Source organism: Hordeum vulgare, chromosome 6H (assembly GCF_904849725.1).
Source record: "Hordeum vulgare subsp. vulgare chromosome 6H, MorexV3_pseudomolecules_assembly, whole genome shotgun sequence".
In the NCBI taxonomy this organism is placed as follows: Eukaryota; Viridiplantae; Streptophyta; class Magnoliopsida; order Poales; family Poaceae; genus Hordeum; species Hordeum vulgare.
In genome coordinates, this window is record NC_058523.1 from 32,481,483 (window position 1) to 32,499,654 (window position 18,172).

The window sequence follows — 18,172 nt, forward strand, 5'->3', positions numbered from 1 at the left end:
TCCTGCTTCCAGAAGCTTTAATATTTCTTTTCTCATGACCTCTTTCATCCTCGGATTTAATCTCCGTTGATGATCAGCAACTAGCTTAGAATCAGGATCGGTTTTAATCTTGTGCTGACATAGAGTGGGACTAATACCCTTAAGATCATCAAGAGTATATCCAATAGCAGCACGGTGCTTCCTCAAAGTTTTTAATAACTTCTTCTCTTCATGATTCGAGAGGTGAGCACTAATAATAACAGGATATGTCTCCTTCTCATCAAGATAGGCATACTTAAGAGTATCTGGTAACTGTTTTAGCTCGAACACAGGATCACCCTTTGGTGGGGGAGGATCCCCAAGCAGTTCAATACGCAGATTATTCTTGAGAATATGATATTGTTCTAAAAAAAATTATCTATCTCATCTCTTTCATACATATGCATATCATTTTCATGCTCAAGTAGATATTGCTCTAAAGGATCCGTAGGAGGTACGGCAATAGAGGCAAGACCAATGATTTCATCCCTACCAGACGACTCTTTTTCATCTGGTTGTCTTCCAAACTTGGAGAAGTTAAATTCATGAGACACACCCTCAAAACTAACAGTGACAGTCTGTTTAACGCAATCAATATGAGCATTGACGGTGTTGAGAAAGGGTATACCAAATATGATGGGACAAAAGCTATCTTGTGCAGTAGCAAGGACGAGGAAATCAGTAGGATACTTCGTCTTACCACACAGGACTTCTACGTCTCTCACAATTCCCATAGGGCGGATAGTGTCTCTATTAGCTAGCGTGATAGTCACATCAATGGGTTCTAACTCAGCAGGTGCAATCTCATCTTTGATTTCATCATATAGGGACCGGGGTATTGCACTAACACTAGCACCCATATCACATAAACCATGATAACAGTGATCTCCTATCTTGCAGAAACAACGGGCAGGCCAACTACAGGTCCATATTTGTCTTTCGCGTGAGGTTTAGCAATTCTAGCGGAGTCCTCACAGAATTTGATAACATGCCCGTCTATGTCTTCGGCTAAGAGATCTTTGATAATAGCAACACTAGGTTCAACTCTAATTTCCTCAGGGGGTGCAAGTGGTCTAATGTAACCCCTACGTATCACAGTTGGAGCTTTAGAATAATCCTTTTTCCTAGCAGGGTAAGGTGGCTTCTCAGCGTAGGCACAAGGAATAATAGGATCACTAAAGGCAATGACTTTCTCTTCAACTAGATTGGGTTTAACTATGTTGACTTCTACAGGCGGATGATACTTAAACCACTTCTCTTTGGGAAGATCAACATGAGCAGCAAAAGATTCACATAGAGAAGCTACTATCTCAGAGTCAAGTCCATACTTAGCGCTAAAATCTCTAGAAGTGTTTGTTTCAACAAAAGATTTAACGCAATCAAACTGGAAATTCCAATCTTCAGAGTTAGGTTTGATTCTTTCCAATAAATTCCACTTGTGGTCAATATCCTTCTTCATAAAAGAACCAGTACACGAAGTGTCAAGCATGGTACGATCTTCATGAGAAAGCCGAGCATAAAAGTTTTGAGTGATAATTTCTCTTGAGAGCTCATGATTGGGGCATGAATATAGCATTGATTTAAGCCTCCCCCAAGCTTGAGCTATGCTTTCCCTGTCACGAGGCCAAAAGTTATAAATATAATTCCGATCACGATGTACTAAATGCATAGGATAAAACTTTTGATGAAATTCCAATTTCAACCGATTGTAGTCCCATGATCCAGTATCATCACATATCCTATACCATGTCAACGCCTTATCCTTCAAAGATAAAGGAAATACTTTCTTCTTTACCTCATCCTCGGGCAAACCTGCAAGCGTAAATAAACCACAAACTTCATCTACATAGATCACATGCAAGTCTGGATGTGATGATCCATCTCCTGTAAAAGGATTAGCCAGCAGTTTCTCAAGCATACCCGAAGGGATTTCGTAAAAGATATTTTCAGCAGGTACCTCAGGTTGAGGAGCAACCCCTCGTGCTTCCGTTCGTGGTGAAGATACCCCGAACAAATTCCTCAAAGGAACAGTCTCCATAGTGACAAGTGACAATAAATTTCAGCATAGTATATAAATGTTTCCTTACCAAATTCCACTTACCAAAGGCGCTTCCCTCTCCGGCAACGGCGCCAGAAAAGAGTCTTGATGACCCACAAGTATAGGGGATCAATCATAGTCCTTTCGATAAGTAAGAGTGTCGAACCCAACGAGGAGAAAAAGGCTCTGATAAACGGTTTTCAGCAAGGTAATAACTGCAAGCACTGAAAGTAGCTGTAACAAGTGATGGTGTAGTGAGGTGAAAGTAGCAAGCGAAAAGTAACAAGTAACAAGTAGTAGCAACGGTGCAGAAAAGTGGCCCAATCCCTTTTATAGCAAGGGACAAGCCTGAACAAAGTCTTATAAGAGGAAAAACGCTCCCTAGGACACACGGGAATTTCTGTCATGCTAGTTTCATCATGTTCATATGATTCGCGTTCGTTACTTTGATAGTTTGATATGTGGGTGGACCGACGGTTGGGTATTGCCCTTACTATGACAAGCATCCCGCTTATGATTAACCCCTCTCGCAAGCATCCGCAACTACGAAATAAGAATTAAGACAACGTCTAACCATAGCATTAAACTGGTGGATCCAAATCAGCCCCTTACGAAGCAACGCATAGACTGGGGTTTAAGCTTGTGTCACTCTAGCAACCCATCATCTACTTACCACTCCCAAATGCCTTCCTCTAGGCCCAAAGATGGTGAAGTGTTATGTAGTCGACGTTCACATAACACCACTAGAAGAAAAGACAACATACAGCATATCAAAATACCGAACGAATACCAAATTCACATGACTATTATCAGCATGACTTATCCCATGTCCTCGGGAACAAAAGTAACTAATCACAAAGCATAATCATAATCATGATCAGAGGTGCAATGAGTAGCATCAAGGATCTGAACATAAACTCTTCCACCAAGTAATCCAACTAGCATCAACTACAAAGAGTAATCAACACTACTAGCAACCTTACAAGTACCAATCGGAGTCGCGAGACGGAGATTGGTTACAAGAGATGAACTAGGGTTTGGAGAGGAGATGGTGCTGATGAAGATGTTGATGGAGATGACTCCCCTCCGATGAGAGGAGTGTTGGTGATGACGATGGCGACGATTTCCCCCTGCGGGAGAGATGTTTCCCCGGCAGGATCGTCCTGCTGGAGCTCTAGATTGGTTTTGCTCAAGTTCCGCCTCGTGGCGGCGGAGAATCCACGAAAAAGCTCCACCCTGATTTTTTCTCGGACGAAACCCTTCATATAGCAAAAGAGGGGGGCGAGTGGGCCACCAGGGTGCCCACAAGCCCTGTTGCCGCGGCCAGGGGGTAGGCCGCGACAACCAGGCTTGTGGCCCCCTGGCAGCTCCCCTCTGACACTTCTTTCGCCCTGTATTTTTTATATATTCCCAAAAAAAATCACGTTGATTTTCAGGGCATTTGGAGTTGCGCAGAATAGAGGACTCAGACTTGCTCCTTTTCCAGTCCAGAATTCCAGCTGCCGGTATTCTCCCTCTTCAAATAAACCTTGCAAAATAAGAGAGAAAAGGCATAAGTATGGTACCACAAAGTATAATAACAGTCCATAAAGCGATAAATATCAACATGAAAGCATGATGCAAAATGGACGTATCAACACTCTCCTTGAACGCCCGAGCTACCTCTCCCTTGAGCTTCCACCACTTCGTTCTAGCGACTTTGGCATGCTTGTCCCGCTGGACACGAATCCGAAAGTGGAAGTAAGCAACCAGAAGCTTATGTTGAGGAACAGCACTCTCTATGGGTATCACCTTATAGTCTAGACACACATGCGTGTCTTCTCTTCTCGAGAGGATGAAATCAATGTGGCTAGAGTGTTGACCACTACTGTAAGTCACTAGATGTGATTCTATCTTCTTAAAGAGGGTGTTATCTACGATCATGTCGTAGGCTAACGCAAAGCTTATGACATCTTCTCCTTCTTGAATCATGACGCCATAGCCAAATCCCTCATGGACCCCTTCAAAAGTTGTGTTAGATGTGCCCACGTGTCCATTGAGGTCTCTTCCTATGAAGAGTCTCTCACCAATCAGTACACTCCTAACCATGTCCTCTAGGCCTTCCTAGAACTCCCTCTTGGTATTCTCATTGTGGCCTACTTGCGGGGCGACACCGCCAGTCGAGGACTCCAACACCGCCAATTGCACATCCTATGCGCCGCTCTCCAACTTCCGGGGGCGCATGTGGCACGTGGACAGTGACGGGCCGTCCACGTCAATCACTAACCTCACGTCCACCCACACCGACGACGGACATGTCGCGGACTCCTACGAGGATGAGTAGAGCAAAGGAGGCGGCGGGGCACTGTGTCCCAAGTGGACCGGTCCGTCTCCCTTGTTCTACTTTTTTTTTGCAAGGGTCCCATGTTCTATTCTTCCTTGTCGGAGACCGCACCTTCACTTCATGGGTCTTGAACCCCGCCATCGCTCATGAAGACAACAAATGAAGGACGTGATGGTCAATGCAGAATACAAATGAACTGGATGGCGGGCACCATCGTAAGGTAGGTTTAGGACCGAACCGCTTTTTAATGATAAACGTATGAATTGTAATGAATGTGCTCCGATTCATATGAAAATATGTCTCCTTTACATGAATTTCGTCCGATTAGTTGAAACAATGTTTTAAATGTACGCGAGCAGCATTCGATCGCCGGCTTCCGCATCAGTGGACTGGTCTCCATATCCATGGATAGATGCGGGAGTAAATTTATCCAAATGATAAGTGTCATACGTGTGGCACGAAACAACACTGCCCTAATGTTTCTTTACAACTAAAATTGTCATCCGGAGAAAACAAAACCCAAAAAACTAAAACTTGTCATTCAAACATAAAATTGTCATATTTCACAACTAAATTTATCATTCTCATGTAACTAAACTTGTTATCAGAAAACGTCAGTAGGAAATTGCTTCGTGTCATACATGCGGTATTTATGAGAGTCTTAAGTTTATGGATATCATTGGAGGTGCCCTAACTAAGCAACAGCTCGTATACGAAGACACATATTGACATATTTTTTGTGGAGATGCTTTTTTAGGTGATTTTTTTACGAGATGTTATAGTCGATTTCTCGCGGAAACATTTCTCCACCAACGTAAATTATTTTTAAGAAAAAACTAAGCTTTATTAATGATAATCCACATAAAATGAAATACATTTTGGATCGTGTGGATTCGGCAATGAAACATGATGCCTCAGACCGAGGTTAAGAGAGTGGTCCACAACAAACCTGGCCAAACGGGCCGGCCCGCTAGCCCGCCACGACGGCACGGCACGAGCCCGACCTGACACGATTTAAACGGGTCGTGCTAGGCATGCGGCACGCCTCGGGCCGTGCCTGGGCCTGAGGGCTGGGCACGCGGGCCGGCACGGCACGGCCCGTTTATTTATTTTTACTTATTTTTATATATAGGATAAAAAATAACCTAATAGATTAAAATCGGCCCAAAACACAGCCCAGTATATTAAAATAGGTCCAAAAACAGCCTAACAGATCAAAATCAGCCCAAATAATAGCCTAAAAATAAAAATAAAAAACTAACAGGCTAGCGGGCCTGGCGTGCCTACGGGCCGACCCGTATAGCCTCCGTGCCGTGCCTGGGCCGGGAGGCTGCGCCGACGGGCCGGCACGGCACGGCCCGGCTAATAATCGGGCTCAGGCATGCCGTGCCGTGTCTGGCATGATTATGGTGGGCCGGGCCGGGCCGGGCCGGGCCGGGCCGTTTGGCCAGGTCTGGTCCACAAACGCAAGTTGGCATCTCATTCTCACGTGCACGTCTGGGTCTGACCCAAAACGCGCGGCCCGCCCCGCCCCCGTTCCCGACCCAGACTCAACCTCCCGCAAAATTTCCCACCCGCGACCCGGCGAACACAGATCGCGCACGCAGACGCAGCCGCCGCCGCCAACCAATGCCACCCGCCGCCGCCGGCTGCCACTGCTGCCGGCGGCCAACTCCTATTCGCTGACCTCTGCCGCCGGTGCCCGCCATGCCCCGCCTCCTGGCCCCGCTCCCCTCCCGCTCGCGCCGCCGCCGCCTCCTCGCCATTCTGTCGAACACCTTCTCGGCGTCCACCGCCTCACCACACCGCGCGCCGCCGCCGCCGCCGCCGCCGCTGCCGCAGCTCTCCCCGCTGCTCCCCCGGACCGCGGAGTCCTACGCTTCCATCTCCGACGCCGCGTCCGACATCGCCGTATCCTTCCGCGACTGGTTCCTCGCTCCCCCCCGCGCCGCCGAGCCGCTCACCGCCCTCGACGCGATCTACGAGGCCCTCGCTTCGGACGACGCGGCGGCGCTCGAGGCGCTCCCGCTCTCGGAGGAGCTCGTCCTCTCGGTGCTCCGCCACCGCCCGCGGAGGCTCCCCGACGGCGACGCGGTTCTGCTGCTCCGCCTCAAGTTTTTCGACTGGTCGGGGCGCCGCCCGCAGTACCTCCACACGCGCGCCGTGTACCATGCCGTCTTCCGCCTGCTCTCGCGCGCGCGCCGCGCCTCTGTGGTGCTCGACTGGCTCCGCCTCTTCGCCGCCACCTCCGCGTCCACCGGCCAGCCGCGCTTCCATCAGACGCTCGTCGTAGGCTACGCCGTCGCGGGCGACCCCCAGCGCGGGCTCAGCGTCCTCGGCCGCATGCGCTTCCGCGGCATGGACCTGGATGCTGTCTCCTCCCGCATACTCCTCAACTCACTTGTCGATGCCTCATTCCACGACTTGGCAGACTCCTTCGCCCGCAACCTTGCTGCTAGTCCCGTTGCAACCTGCATCCGCATCAAGAGCCTCTGCCGCCGCGCCCTCTTCAGGGATGCCACCGCACTACTTGACACCCTCCCTTTCGCAGAAGCATCCAGAGGCCCCGCTGCAGGCTCTATTGTCACGGAGTTCTGTCGGCGTGGGCGCTTTGGCGAGGCAGCCCAGATTGTTGGCAAATTCTCGTCATGTGATGTGTATGGCGCGTGGATCCATGGTCTCATCGAGGCTGGGATGCTTGATACTACATTGCAGTTCCTTTCCGATAAGAAGGAGGCTGAGGGATATATCCCTGATGGTCAGCGGTATGATAAGCTTGTGCACCGTCTTCTCCGCAAGAACAGACTTGGTGAAGTTTATGATTTGCTTGTGGAAATGATGGAGGAGGGCATTGCTCCAGGCCGTTCAACCATGAATGCCGCCCTTTGCTTCTTTTGCAAGGCCGGGCTTGTGGAAGTTGCCATGCATTTGTATAGATCAAGAATGGAGCTTGGGGTTAACCCTAACAAGGATGTCTACAACAATCTCATCAGGGCACTGTGCCGAGGTGGGGCCACAGAAGAGGCTTGTCTGGTATTGGAGCAGTCTATGGAAGATGGATATTTTCCTGGACGTCAGACATTTGCAATGTTCGCGAATGTGCTGTGTCAAGAGGGGAAGCTGGATAAGGTGAGGGAGCTGCTCGATAGGGCTCTCAAGCAGGAGGCGTGGCCAATGGACAGTGTATTAGCCAAGTACGTTGTTGCATTGTGCAAGAGTGGGAATGTGGAAGAGGCATGCACAGTACCTCAGATAGCGAGCAGCAAGAACCCTGCGGGCCTATATCGCTACGAATCAACTTACAAGAGCTTGATTAGAGCATTAATATTGATTAGGAGGGTGGATGTGCTCCCAAGGCTCATACTGGAAATGCAAGATATGGGGCACATCCCGACCCGAAGCCTCTACCAGTCGGTTGTTTGTGAATTGTGTGAGCTGAATAGGTATGGTGAGGTTCTTGAGCTGCTGGAGAACCAGTTGCGGAGGAGTGAACTCCAACCCCGTGTGTGCTATAACTACTTCATCTCTGGGGCTGGACATGCTAAGAAGGCTGATGTGGCCAGGGAGGTGTACAGCCGGATGGAGTCTGCAGGGATTGAGCCATCTGTCGAAAGCAATATCCTTCTTCTCATGAGTTATCTGAGGAGTAAGCGTATTGGTGACGCACTGCATTTTTTCAACTGCATTCATGAGAAGAAGCCACCTGGGACCAAGATGTATAACGTATTTATATCTGGCCTATGTGAAGCTCGGAAGCCGGAGCAGGCAATGGTATTTTGGAGGGAAGCAAGGGATAAAGGATTAATCCCGAGCATCAGCTGCTATGAACAGCTTGTGCTCCTTTTGAGCTCTGTTCAAGATTATGACAGTGTTGTGAAGATTATTGATGACTTCAGGGAAACAGGGCGCCCTGTTTCAGCCTTCTTGTGTAATGTGCTTCTGTTGCACACACTGAGGGGCAGCGATCTTCTCAAGGCATGGGCGCGTTCAGAAGATAAATCCGGGTCTATTGAAGCAAGAGCTGGAGAGATCAAAGGTCGGGGGGCAGGACGATTCTTGATTGGCCAACTTATCGAGTTGTTTGCAAGCGGTATCCGGAACAGGAGTGACTTGGAGGTTTTAGAAGAGGGTCTAGAACAGTTCTTTCCTGTGGACATTTATACTTATAACATGCTGTTACGAGGATTGAGCATGGCAGGGAGGATGGATTCTGCTTGTAACATGTTCGAAAGACTCTGCCAAAGGGGCTATCTACCAAATCGATATACTTTTGATATAATGGTACATGGCTTCTGCAAGCATGGCAGCAGAAGTGAGGCTGAAAGGTGGATGGAGGCAATGTACCGAAACGGGTTCTATCCCACTTGGTACACTATGAGGTTGTACAACAATACATCCTTGCGACCACATGATCAGAAGGCCATTTCATTTGTATAAGTAATAATTACATATCTCCCCGCATCTGCTTGTTGATCTGAAAGTCCTATGACTTTGCCAAAACAGGTAATGTATTGTTAAACCTCGCTCTTGGATTCATTTTCTACTTCATTGTTAGGTCTAGTTGTTTGAGAAGTTTTCGTACCAGTAGGTTTTTGCTGGTTTCCAGAGAACTGAGATATTTGGTAGTCATATTTTTGCTATTGTTTTCTTATTACACAAGGGATGAATCCCTTGCGCTTTATTTTTGGACTCGTCACACTAGCCTGCCTACTGGATGTTAATTGGCCAGACAAGAGAAAATATGTTGGATGGATCATTTTTGTGGCAATCCCACATTGCTTGCACAGTTACAAGAGACGTGCAGTCTCTTAATAAAAGAGCGAACATGTATTTTGTCTTATATTTGCATAAATTACATTGTTTGTGCGATTCACTGCATTAGTGGAACTGATCGTGTGATGTACATTAAAGTGGTTCTTTTTTGGCACTATACATTAAAGGCGTTCTAGTTAATCCGGGTTATCAAATGTCTAATAGACCAAAACTTCGAAACAGTTTAGCTTTTAATGTTTTATAAACCACACAGTAATTCAGTTCATAGTCTTACATTGTTTCCCTCCCAGTTTTGGGCATTGTGCAGGCACTCATTTTGGGGATTAAACATATTCATGTGGAGCATATTCCCAAACTTAATATTGTAGCGTCCTGAATCACACCTCGCCTGGCACAGCATAGCATGCGTAGGTATCAGTTTACATGTAACATTGATATTATTTTTTTGCGTGGCCCATGATGTATTCTACTAGCTCGACATAGTTTTTGAGGTTTGCACTGTTTTACCTAGTGTAACAATAATAATTCAGTCCCCGCTGAATCAGTATATTATAAGAAATGCAATTCCTTATCATGACATGATCACTATCTAGAAGCTTAGCCTAGCACTGTGAATAGATCGAAGGCAGCTAACTGGTCCAAATTATGCATTAGGTGTGTGCTTCGAGATCCAATGGCTGTAACACCTTGCAAGGTTGATCTGTTTATGGTGCAAAGCTGTTGAAGCAACGATGGACTAGGCTCTCTATTTTCGCTGTCAGGTCCAGAATGAAATTGGATGGATATGTTTGCTCCATTTATAGTTATATTGTGCTAGAAAGAAAGGAACGGTTCGATGTCCATCAGTTTGTGATTTCGGAGCTTGCTTACCGACTTTCATTCATATATGAAAAGATCAAGGGTGCCAAAGTCTTCACTGATACAGACACGTTCTGGTAGATGAGGAGAGACTTGTTCTACCCTTTTCCCTCTCTGGCCAATGATTTTAGGAGCTAGCATCAGATGGCCTGTCGTGGCAATCTTCTTGATAAAAACGCATAGAATGAAGCATAGATGAGACATTGTTTAGCGTAGAAGGCTTATTTTCAGGGTTAACATCGTCTTGAAATATTTTCAGGGTTGTCTCCATATGGGTTTCCGTTTTACCTTCCTGGATGAAAACACTGTACATGCATTTATGGCCACAACTTTAGTTTATTTGTGTCGTTTGAATTAAAAAGCATACAAATTAATAATTCGTGTAAAACATCCTCCCTCCCTCCCATAATATAAGAAGAGTGTAGTGTCAAAAATGCTCTTATATTATGGGATGGAGGGAGTAATACTAGTCATTTCGAAATCTTTTAAAGAAATGCCACACGTATACCCCAAAAGGAAATATAAATGGTCCACTATTATGCCAGTGAGAACAGCCCCATCATACACTTAAAAGGTGGGCCAACTTTCATCTAAAATGGTCAAAAAAAAGGAACGGCTGGGATTAAGCGGGCCTATATACACAGTTCAAACTTCCATCTAATGTACTTATCACACTCGGACGCATAGTCAACGTTTTTTTCTGCTAACATAGCTTATTCCACAAAACAAAGTGGACAACATCCAAAAAAAGGGGCACTTGTACAACTATTCCTGCATTAAGAAAGAGTACATTCTGCTCATTATCACCTAGACATCTCATCTATCAACTGTATTTGTTGTTGTCGACACCACGGCAGGTCGACCCTCTATGGCACCCGTTCTCAATCGATATCCAAGGTGGAGTATGGCGCATGGCCAACCTGCATTGGTTCAAAATGTGGCCGCTTTGTTAAGCAATTCATATACTAGCATTTGGTTGCACAGGGTCTAAAAATTCTGAAGATCTCTTATCAGATGTTGCTACTTTAGTACTTACAGAGCAATCGTCATGGACACGCCAGATTGTCTCGCCTAGAAGGTTCGCGACTGAAAGGATGGTCAGCTGCGGGAAATTCTTCTCCTCCTTCAAAGGGATAGTGTTCGTGATGATCACTTCTTGAAACAAACCACTTGATAATCTTTCGATGGCTGGTGGGCTGAAACGGTGATGTGAAACATACTAGTAAGAAATCAGAGCTATACATGTCACCACAGAATAACGCAACCAAACATACGAGTCAAATTCAAGTTCAATGATTGCATCTCAGCCTTTTCTGATGAACAGAAATTGTAGCAAGACAGCATAATTATTCCAATCTCTATTGAAAGTTTACACTTTGGTTTCACATTTCCATGACACAAATCTAACACCACAAATAAGTTCAAACCAAAATTTCTTAGCATCAAATATTTGGTAATTGTCACCACTGAATTCTTTTTCCCAGCCATTTTTCTAAGTTATTGTATTCATCTAGATTTGTAGTTTAGATCTGACATACAATGTTAGACTATACCAGCACAATGTGCGCTTTCTGAATTGCGCACACAAATTGGTGCAGACTCTGGTTCCATCAAACTCTCAGCTCCATGGAATAAGTCTGTAACTACATATATAGTGCGGTGACGGGACTCGCCCCACAGCAAGGCAAGTTCAGTAGTTCATCTACCATACTTCATACTAGAAAATATGGAATGGGCGTAAAAGCAGCATACCTAAAAACAGCATGTGTACAGCATGCATATACTTCTCTTGCTCCTTCTTGATGCAGCAGCTCAGCTCCTTTGGCAATAGTTCCTAATTTTAATTGTAAATAGTCTTATTAGGATATAAATATTCATATTCAGAAGCAAACATTGTCAAATGGTAGCTACTTTTGATATGCAACAAGTGTTATAATTTACTTCTTAGTTAGCATCTTTCCAAGTTTAAACTATACTGCAACTCATATGACTAGTATCCAAACCTTATTAAAAATAATAATTCTAAATATATACTCCCTCCGTATCAAAATATAAGACGTTTTTTGACACTATCACAGTGTCAAAAAATGTCTTACCCTCAACCTAAGTAAACAGTTGCCCCTCGGTGTGATAGATACTATGACATTAAAATATGGCTCAACTGCCCCTCAGTGTGAAATGCTCAATCTTAGAATTATGTTTCCTACTCCCTCCGTTCCTAAATATAAGTCTTTTTAGATGTTCCACTAGAAAACTACATACGGATGTATATAGACATACATTAAAGTGTAGATTCACTCATTTTGCTCCGTATGTAGTCCCTTAGTAGAATCTCTAAAAGGACTTATATTTACGAACGGAGGAAGTATAACGTAAATGGGATAACTTACCTGCCGTATCAATCATATCATCCATCATAACAGCCACTTTTCCTCTAACATCTCCAATAAGATTCATTACCTGTAATAGATGCACATGAAAAGTTATGCTTCTTTAATCTGACAGAACTGAGCATATGAAAGCATGGCAAAATAAGGCTAGCATCCACCATGTGAAAAAGCACATCTCCAAATGCATTATACAATTCCTGCAGATTAACTACTACTTGCCTCGGCAACGTTGTGTCCATGCCTTCTTTTATCTACAATTGCTAGAGGTGCATCTGATAGTTTTTTGGCAAAAGCGCGTGCCCTGGCAACACCTCCAACATCGGGCGACACCACCACCAAGTCATTTGAACAAATTGTCTTGCTGGCGAGGTAATCAAGAATCACCGGCTTCACAGATCAAAGAGGCAAAGACAAACAGTTATGGAATAATGGATATCATATCACATGCCAGTTTTAAAGCAATTGATCAACTTAAGCAACATCTATCAGCAAGTACCTGGCCATAAACATGATCTACTGGGATGTCAAAATATCCCATGGCCTGACTTGAATGAAGATCACAAACAAGGACACGGTTTGCACCAGCTTCAGTAATCATATTAGCTACAAGTTTTGCAGCTATAGATTCGCGACCTTGAGACTGAAAAAGCAGTGAAGTAAAAAAAAACTTGAGTTAGATAAGCACCATCCACGATGCCTTCTATGCGACCAGGCCTTTGAGACTATCCACCACATCATCATTGCATGCCCATTCACCCAACAGATTTGGCACGAGGTCCTCGCGTGGTTTCGATTGCCAGTAGGATGCCCCAACCAGGAGGACTCGCTGCTGGACTGGTGGAACCGCGCGCGACACAACACCCCCCACCCACAGCGGAAAGGGATGGCATCCATCACCCTGCTCCTACCCTGGATGGTATGGAAGCACCGCAACGATTGCGTGTTTGACAGGGCACAGCCCTCCATTACTGCACTAATGTCAAAAATCAAGGAGGAGGCTACCTTATGGGCACGGGCTGGAGCCAAAGGAGTTCAGGTTATCTTACCGCAGACATGGGATGTACACTAAGTAGCATTAGAATGCTTGTTTCCTGCCTCCTAGGAGGATTGTAACAAACTCTATCTTTTCAATATAATGAAACGCAAAGGTCCTTTGCGCTTTCTCGAAAAAAAGATATGGCGATTTATTTTTTTTATAAATATTAGGACGGCGTGCCAGAACTCTATATTAAGACTGAGTTTCTGATCATGCATTATCCTGCCAGAACAACATGCTCCTCATGGTAATAGAATATGCTATTCAGCATTGACTTTCCATTCTCCACATTTATGAATCTCTACTCCTATAAAAATAACGAGTTGGTAATGATGGTATGCCTGCCATCCATCATTTTCGATCGTCAGATCTGCGTCCGACACGTGGAAGACAACCCCACTTCACATTTGCAAATAGACCCTTATTTTCTACGTCCTGCTCCATCTATCCCCACCTCATCCAACAAGAGGCATTCAATCCTTCTAGAAAAGGGGAGCAAATAATGGAACCGAACTAGGCAGGTGGCCACTGACACTCACCCGCTGCCGGTGTCGGCTGCTCCGAACACCTCTCCCGACTCCTCTCTATAGTAGCAGTCCACCACTCACTACCTCCCCCTCCTCCCTGTTGTGTCCTCTCCCCCTAGCCTGTCTCGTTTGATGCCGACGTCGGCCAGTAAGCCGTCAGCATCGTCCGCCCCCCAAGTCCGCAATGCCTCTTTTGCCTCCTCTGCAGCAGCAATCCCTCTGCCCACCACCTCCCCTCCTCCCCTCCTCCCCTACCCCATCCCACCAACATTGGCAAGTACGGCCCCGATGTCGTCCGCCCCCAATTCCACGACATTTGTTCCATCAATTATTTTTCATAAATATCCATGCATTGGTAGACTTGCAAGGCTCTGGACTCGACCCAATACCAATGCACCATACCAAGCATCGGGTTGTTTAGTTTGTTAGTGTTTGCCATTGGAAGTTGAGGCGATCATTTGCATGTTTATTATGGTAGTCATGACCTCACACAAATCAGCATCTATAATATAATAACAAAAATGCGAAAAGTCTCATCCCAACTCTTCATCGTATAACCAGACACCAACGAATACATAGATAAATGCTCTAAAGTAGCGATAAAACACTTTGCAGCCTATTATCTCATATTATAAAATCACGAAAGATACTATGACAGCTAGTCTTTTGGTGGTGGTGGTGGCTTGTTGTTGCAGTCTTTCATAATGGTCAAAACTATCTCCGTCACCTCCTCAATCAGATTAGCCAAGAATTGCAGCAACATGGCATTATATTGGACTATATCCATAATCTTTGTATACCAGTATATGTATGCATATGCTTTAGAGTGTATAACATGCTCATTGATTATTTTGTTATTAAACAGTGCTTGCTGGACATGACAAATCAAGCGCGATAAGAAGGCAAAGCAAATGCCAAAATTTTGTCTGATTTCCTGTGCTTGGGTACGAGCTGGTTTGTAGCAAAGGAAGATACTCTGCCTTTTTACAGTGGTAGAGTAGATTTTATAGCAAGGGAGGTACTCTGTTTTTTTAGATGGAAGATACTCTGCTTTGTGGCAAGGGGAGATACCGTGTTACTTCTGCCCCATTATTGTACATCTAGGCTTAATAACAAGATTACGCTATTTGTTAAGTAACTTTGTGATGGTGCGCTTCTCGTGTTGAGTTCCTTATGCATCATGAGATGATTGATTGTAAATAAGCATAAAAATATTCATGTGCAATCATTAATTGGTAATACGGACTTGATTGTGTGCCACTCTATATTGTGCATCACATCTGGTAAGGCTCTTTTTTTTTCCTTTTCTTTGTTTGTTCAGCAAAGGACATATTGATTCAAGTTATTGTTTGGAGAAGCTGAGACTAGGACCTTAAAAAAGTAGAAAAGTAAATAAATTCCGGCAAATAACGAAAGAAGATATTTGAATGATAATGGTTTTGAAAATTGTCATGATTGTGCATCGTCGCTGTTGTAATGCCACAGTCAAAGCTCTTTTATTCGTACTTTTACTTCTATCTTTCATATATGGCCCAATATGCACATGTCTGCAATTGTTCATGTTTCTTCTAGAAATGCATAAGTCCTTTCATCTCAATTTTATTACATGAGCATTCTTGTTACACTAAAATTGGCAAAACTGAAATGTTTCCGCCAATAAAACCGAAGTGTCATTTTCAAATCCATTTGGTTAGTGTCTCGTCTCACCATGAATGATGCTGCCTTCCTTTTTTTTCTCCGTGGCAATGCACGGGCATTCAACTAGTGTTTAAAAACATTTACATATGGGGGTGATTTTATTTTACCACAGAAAGTTTGGTTACACAGTAATAGTAAAAGGACAGGTGTGCAAGCCGTGACAACTGACAAGTCTATGGTGTAGGCTTTTGTTTTGTAATTAAAACGAGAAACCAATATTTAGAAAATAGTACCTTCCTGTCAGCCCTGGCATAACCGAAATAAGGGATGACTGCAGTAATATTCTTAGCAGATGCTCTTCTACACGCATCAATCATGATGAGTAGCTCCATGAGATTCTCGTTTGCTGGAGGACATGATGGTTGCACAAGGAACACATCGCAGCCCCTTACACTTTCTTGTAACTGAACATATATTTCTCCATCAGCAAACCTTTTTATGTTGATCTTCCCAAGTTCTAGACCCATGTAGCTTGCTATTTCCTGTCACAAGAAGGATCCAAGAAGAAGGAAAAATACAGCTTAGAGTGACATTGAGTGACAAATCATTCAGTTTGACATGGAAGGATTTACAACAAGTGGCTTGCCACTTGATGTATTCCATTTCAAGAACAGCTTTCCAATTTCCACAGTTCATGTCCTTTTAAGCTTAGTTCACATTTGCATAATTCTTTTGTCTAAACTAAACCAACTTACCTACCATTTCCCTTGCAAAAAAAGGAGTGTGCTCTTAGAACCAGGACGGGGATACAATAACAGTATGTGGAACTGCAGAAGTATGAAAGGTGAATTTCTCCAAGGATGATTGGACCGACCTGGGCGAGCGAGGGGTTGGCGGTTCCTGAGAAGATGCGCAGCCTCGTGTCGTCCTTCCTGATGCTTGCGTCCCCGAAAATCGGCGTCGTCACAGGGATCCACGGCGACCTGTCGGACAGGGGAACGCAGGGGGGCGATCCATTCACCGCCCTCAGCCTCACAGGATCGACCCTCTGGCACCTCTGCATGTACAAAGATGAACCTCGCTCAAGCACACCGCCACGAGCAAATTCGTTCTACCAAGCTGACTATTATTACTACACGCTAACAATCAAGCTGCATCCGTTTGACGAAGCACGCATCAGCCAGCACAAAAAAAGGAAAGAGCGCACGGCCGCATCTACGAACGAACAACCATTGGCGCAAACAGTGCGCTGGCAAAGCTCCAAAAAAAAAAAAGGAAAGCAATCCGCAACGAAGGCGAGCTCCGAGTGGCAGTTGGCTATTGGCACCATCGCAGGAACTAGCAGACCGGCGAACCTGTTGCGCGAGCAGCGGGGTGGGGGCGGCTTACCACGGCGGCGGCGTGGCCGGAGCGCGCGCGGAGGAGGCGGCCCCGGCTTCGGGCGGCGAGCGGGGACGCCGCGGGCCCGGCCGCGACGGCGGCGAGCGGGGACGCCGCGGGCCCGGCCGCGACGGCGGCGAGCGGGGACGCCGCGGGCCCGGCCGCGACGGCGGCGGCGGCGGAGGAGGAGGAGGACGAAGGGAGCGGCATGGGGAAAGGTCGCTCGCTAGCTAGCTAGCTAGGGTTTAATCCTGGTTAGGCCGACGTGGGAGGGGTTTGCCACCCAGTTCCAGCCGCCAACGGTTTTATGAAGCCATGAATTAATTCTCTGATCTGGCTGCGGCGTAGTAGCTCTGTTTCTGTCAGCCTGGTGAAAAAAGTTACTTCCTCCGTTCCTAAATACTCTTATAAGTCTTTTTTTTTTAGAGATTTTACTAGTGGATTATATACGGATGTATATAGACATATTTTAGAGTGTATATTCATTCATTTTGCTTCGTACGTAGACCTTTAGTGAAATCTTTTAAAAGACTTATATTTAGAAACGGAGGAAGTAGGTGTGTAATATTCCAAGGAATGTGTACAGTGTAAAGTTTTATAAAAAAGAATGTGGTATAGTGTATGTTTCTTTGAATGTCAAACGTTCTTAACTACGGAACACATGATATTTTACTATTTACTTTAACAATAGAAAACTCAGTAAAACATACTATATCTTTTATTAATTCAATAGGATTTTGCGAGGCATGTCATACATTTTATTGGAGTAAATATACGTTTTGGTTGAGTGACTTTGTTTTTTTACATTGTGACATTTGATTTATGGTGTAAGTGTCCATAACAACAACAAGAACAACAATAATAATGAAGATGATGATGATGATAATGAGGCATCAATTACATGCATATTACTCCAACTCAATCAAGAAAATACATACACATTACAAGTTCTTTTTTCCTAGAGGGATGTGAGTTGATATCTTCAAAGCAAAATAAATTGTTTTTTATGAAAAGCAGTAGCATGTCCTTTTTCTTGAATTTTTTTTTGCGAAGTAGCCAATGACTATACATTAACTAGGATGGACTCATAAAAACACCTTTACCGAATGCAAAAAAAGGTTCAAATTCTTAGGGGTGCTGAAGTCTTCTTCCTCCTGCATCCACCGACAAACCGTGAGCAAAATTCACTAC

At 45.0% G+C, this 18,172-nt stretch overlaps 2 protein-coding genes across 8 annotated transcripts; one reads left to right on the forward strand and one right to left on the reverse strand.

Annotated features, from left to right (window-relative positions):
- The first annotated feature begins 5,920 nt into the window (after positions 1–5,920).
- On the forward strand, positions 5,921–15,202 carry LOC123404011 (pentatricopeptide repeat-containing protein At1g71210, mitochondrial). Of its 7 annotated transcripts, none has more exons than XM_045097916.1 (3): positions 5,921–8,882; positions 9,443–9,563; positions 14,829–15,202. In XM_045097916.1, exon 1 carries the CDS (start codon positions 6,087–6,089, stop codon positions 8,814–8,816), a length of 2,730 nt encoding a protein of 909 aa, XP_044953851.1. In that variant the 5' UTR covers positions 5,921–6,086; the 3' UTR covers positions 8,817–8,882; positions 9,443–9,563; positions 14,829–15,202. The 7 variants fall into 7 exon arrangements, with proteins under 7 accessions (XP_044953851.1, XP_044953849.1, XP_044953848.1 ...); XM_045097914.1 differs by having other exon boundaries at positions 9,443–9,559; XM_045097913.1 differs by lacking the exon at positions 14,829–15,202 and adding an exon at positions 9,807–10,262.
- LOC123405005 (ribose-phosphate pyrophosphokinase 1, chloroplastic) lies at positions 10,494–17,191 on the reverse strand. Its single transcript, XM_045098882.1, has 9 exons — positions 16,991–17,191; positions 16,476–16,658; positions 15,895–16,143; positions 12,897–13,040; positions 12,620–12,787; positions 12,401–12,470; positions 11,763–11,844; positions 11,047–11,206; positions 10,494–10,930 (listed from the first exon to the last, which is right to left on the reverse strand). Exons 1-9 carry the CDS (start codon positions 17,189–17,191, stop codon positions 10,892–10,894), a joined length of 1,296 nt encoding a protein of 431 aa, XP_044954817.1. The 3' UTR covers positions 10,494–10,891.
- Positions 17,192–18,172: the final 981 nt, after the last annotated feature.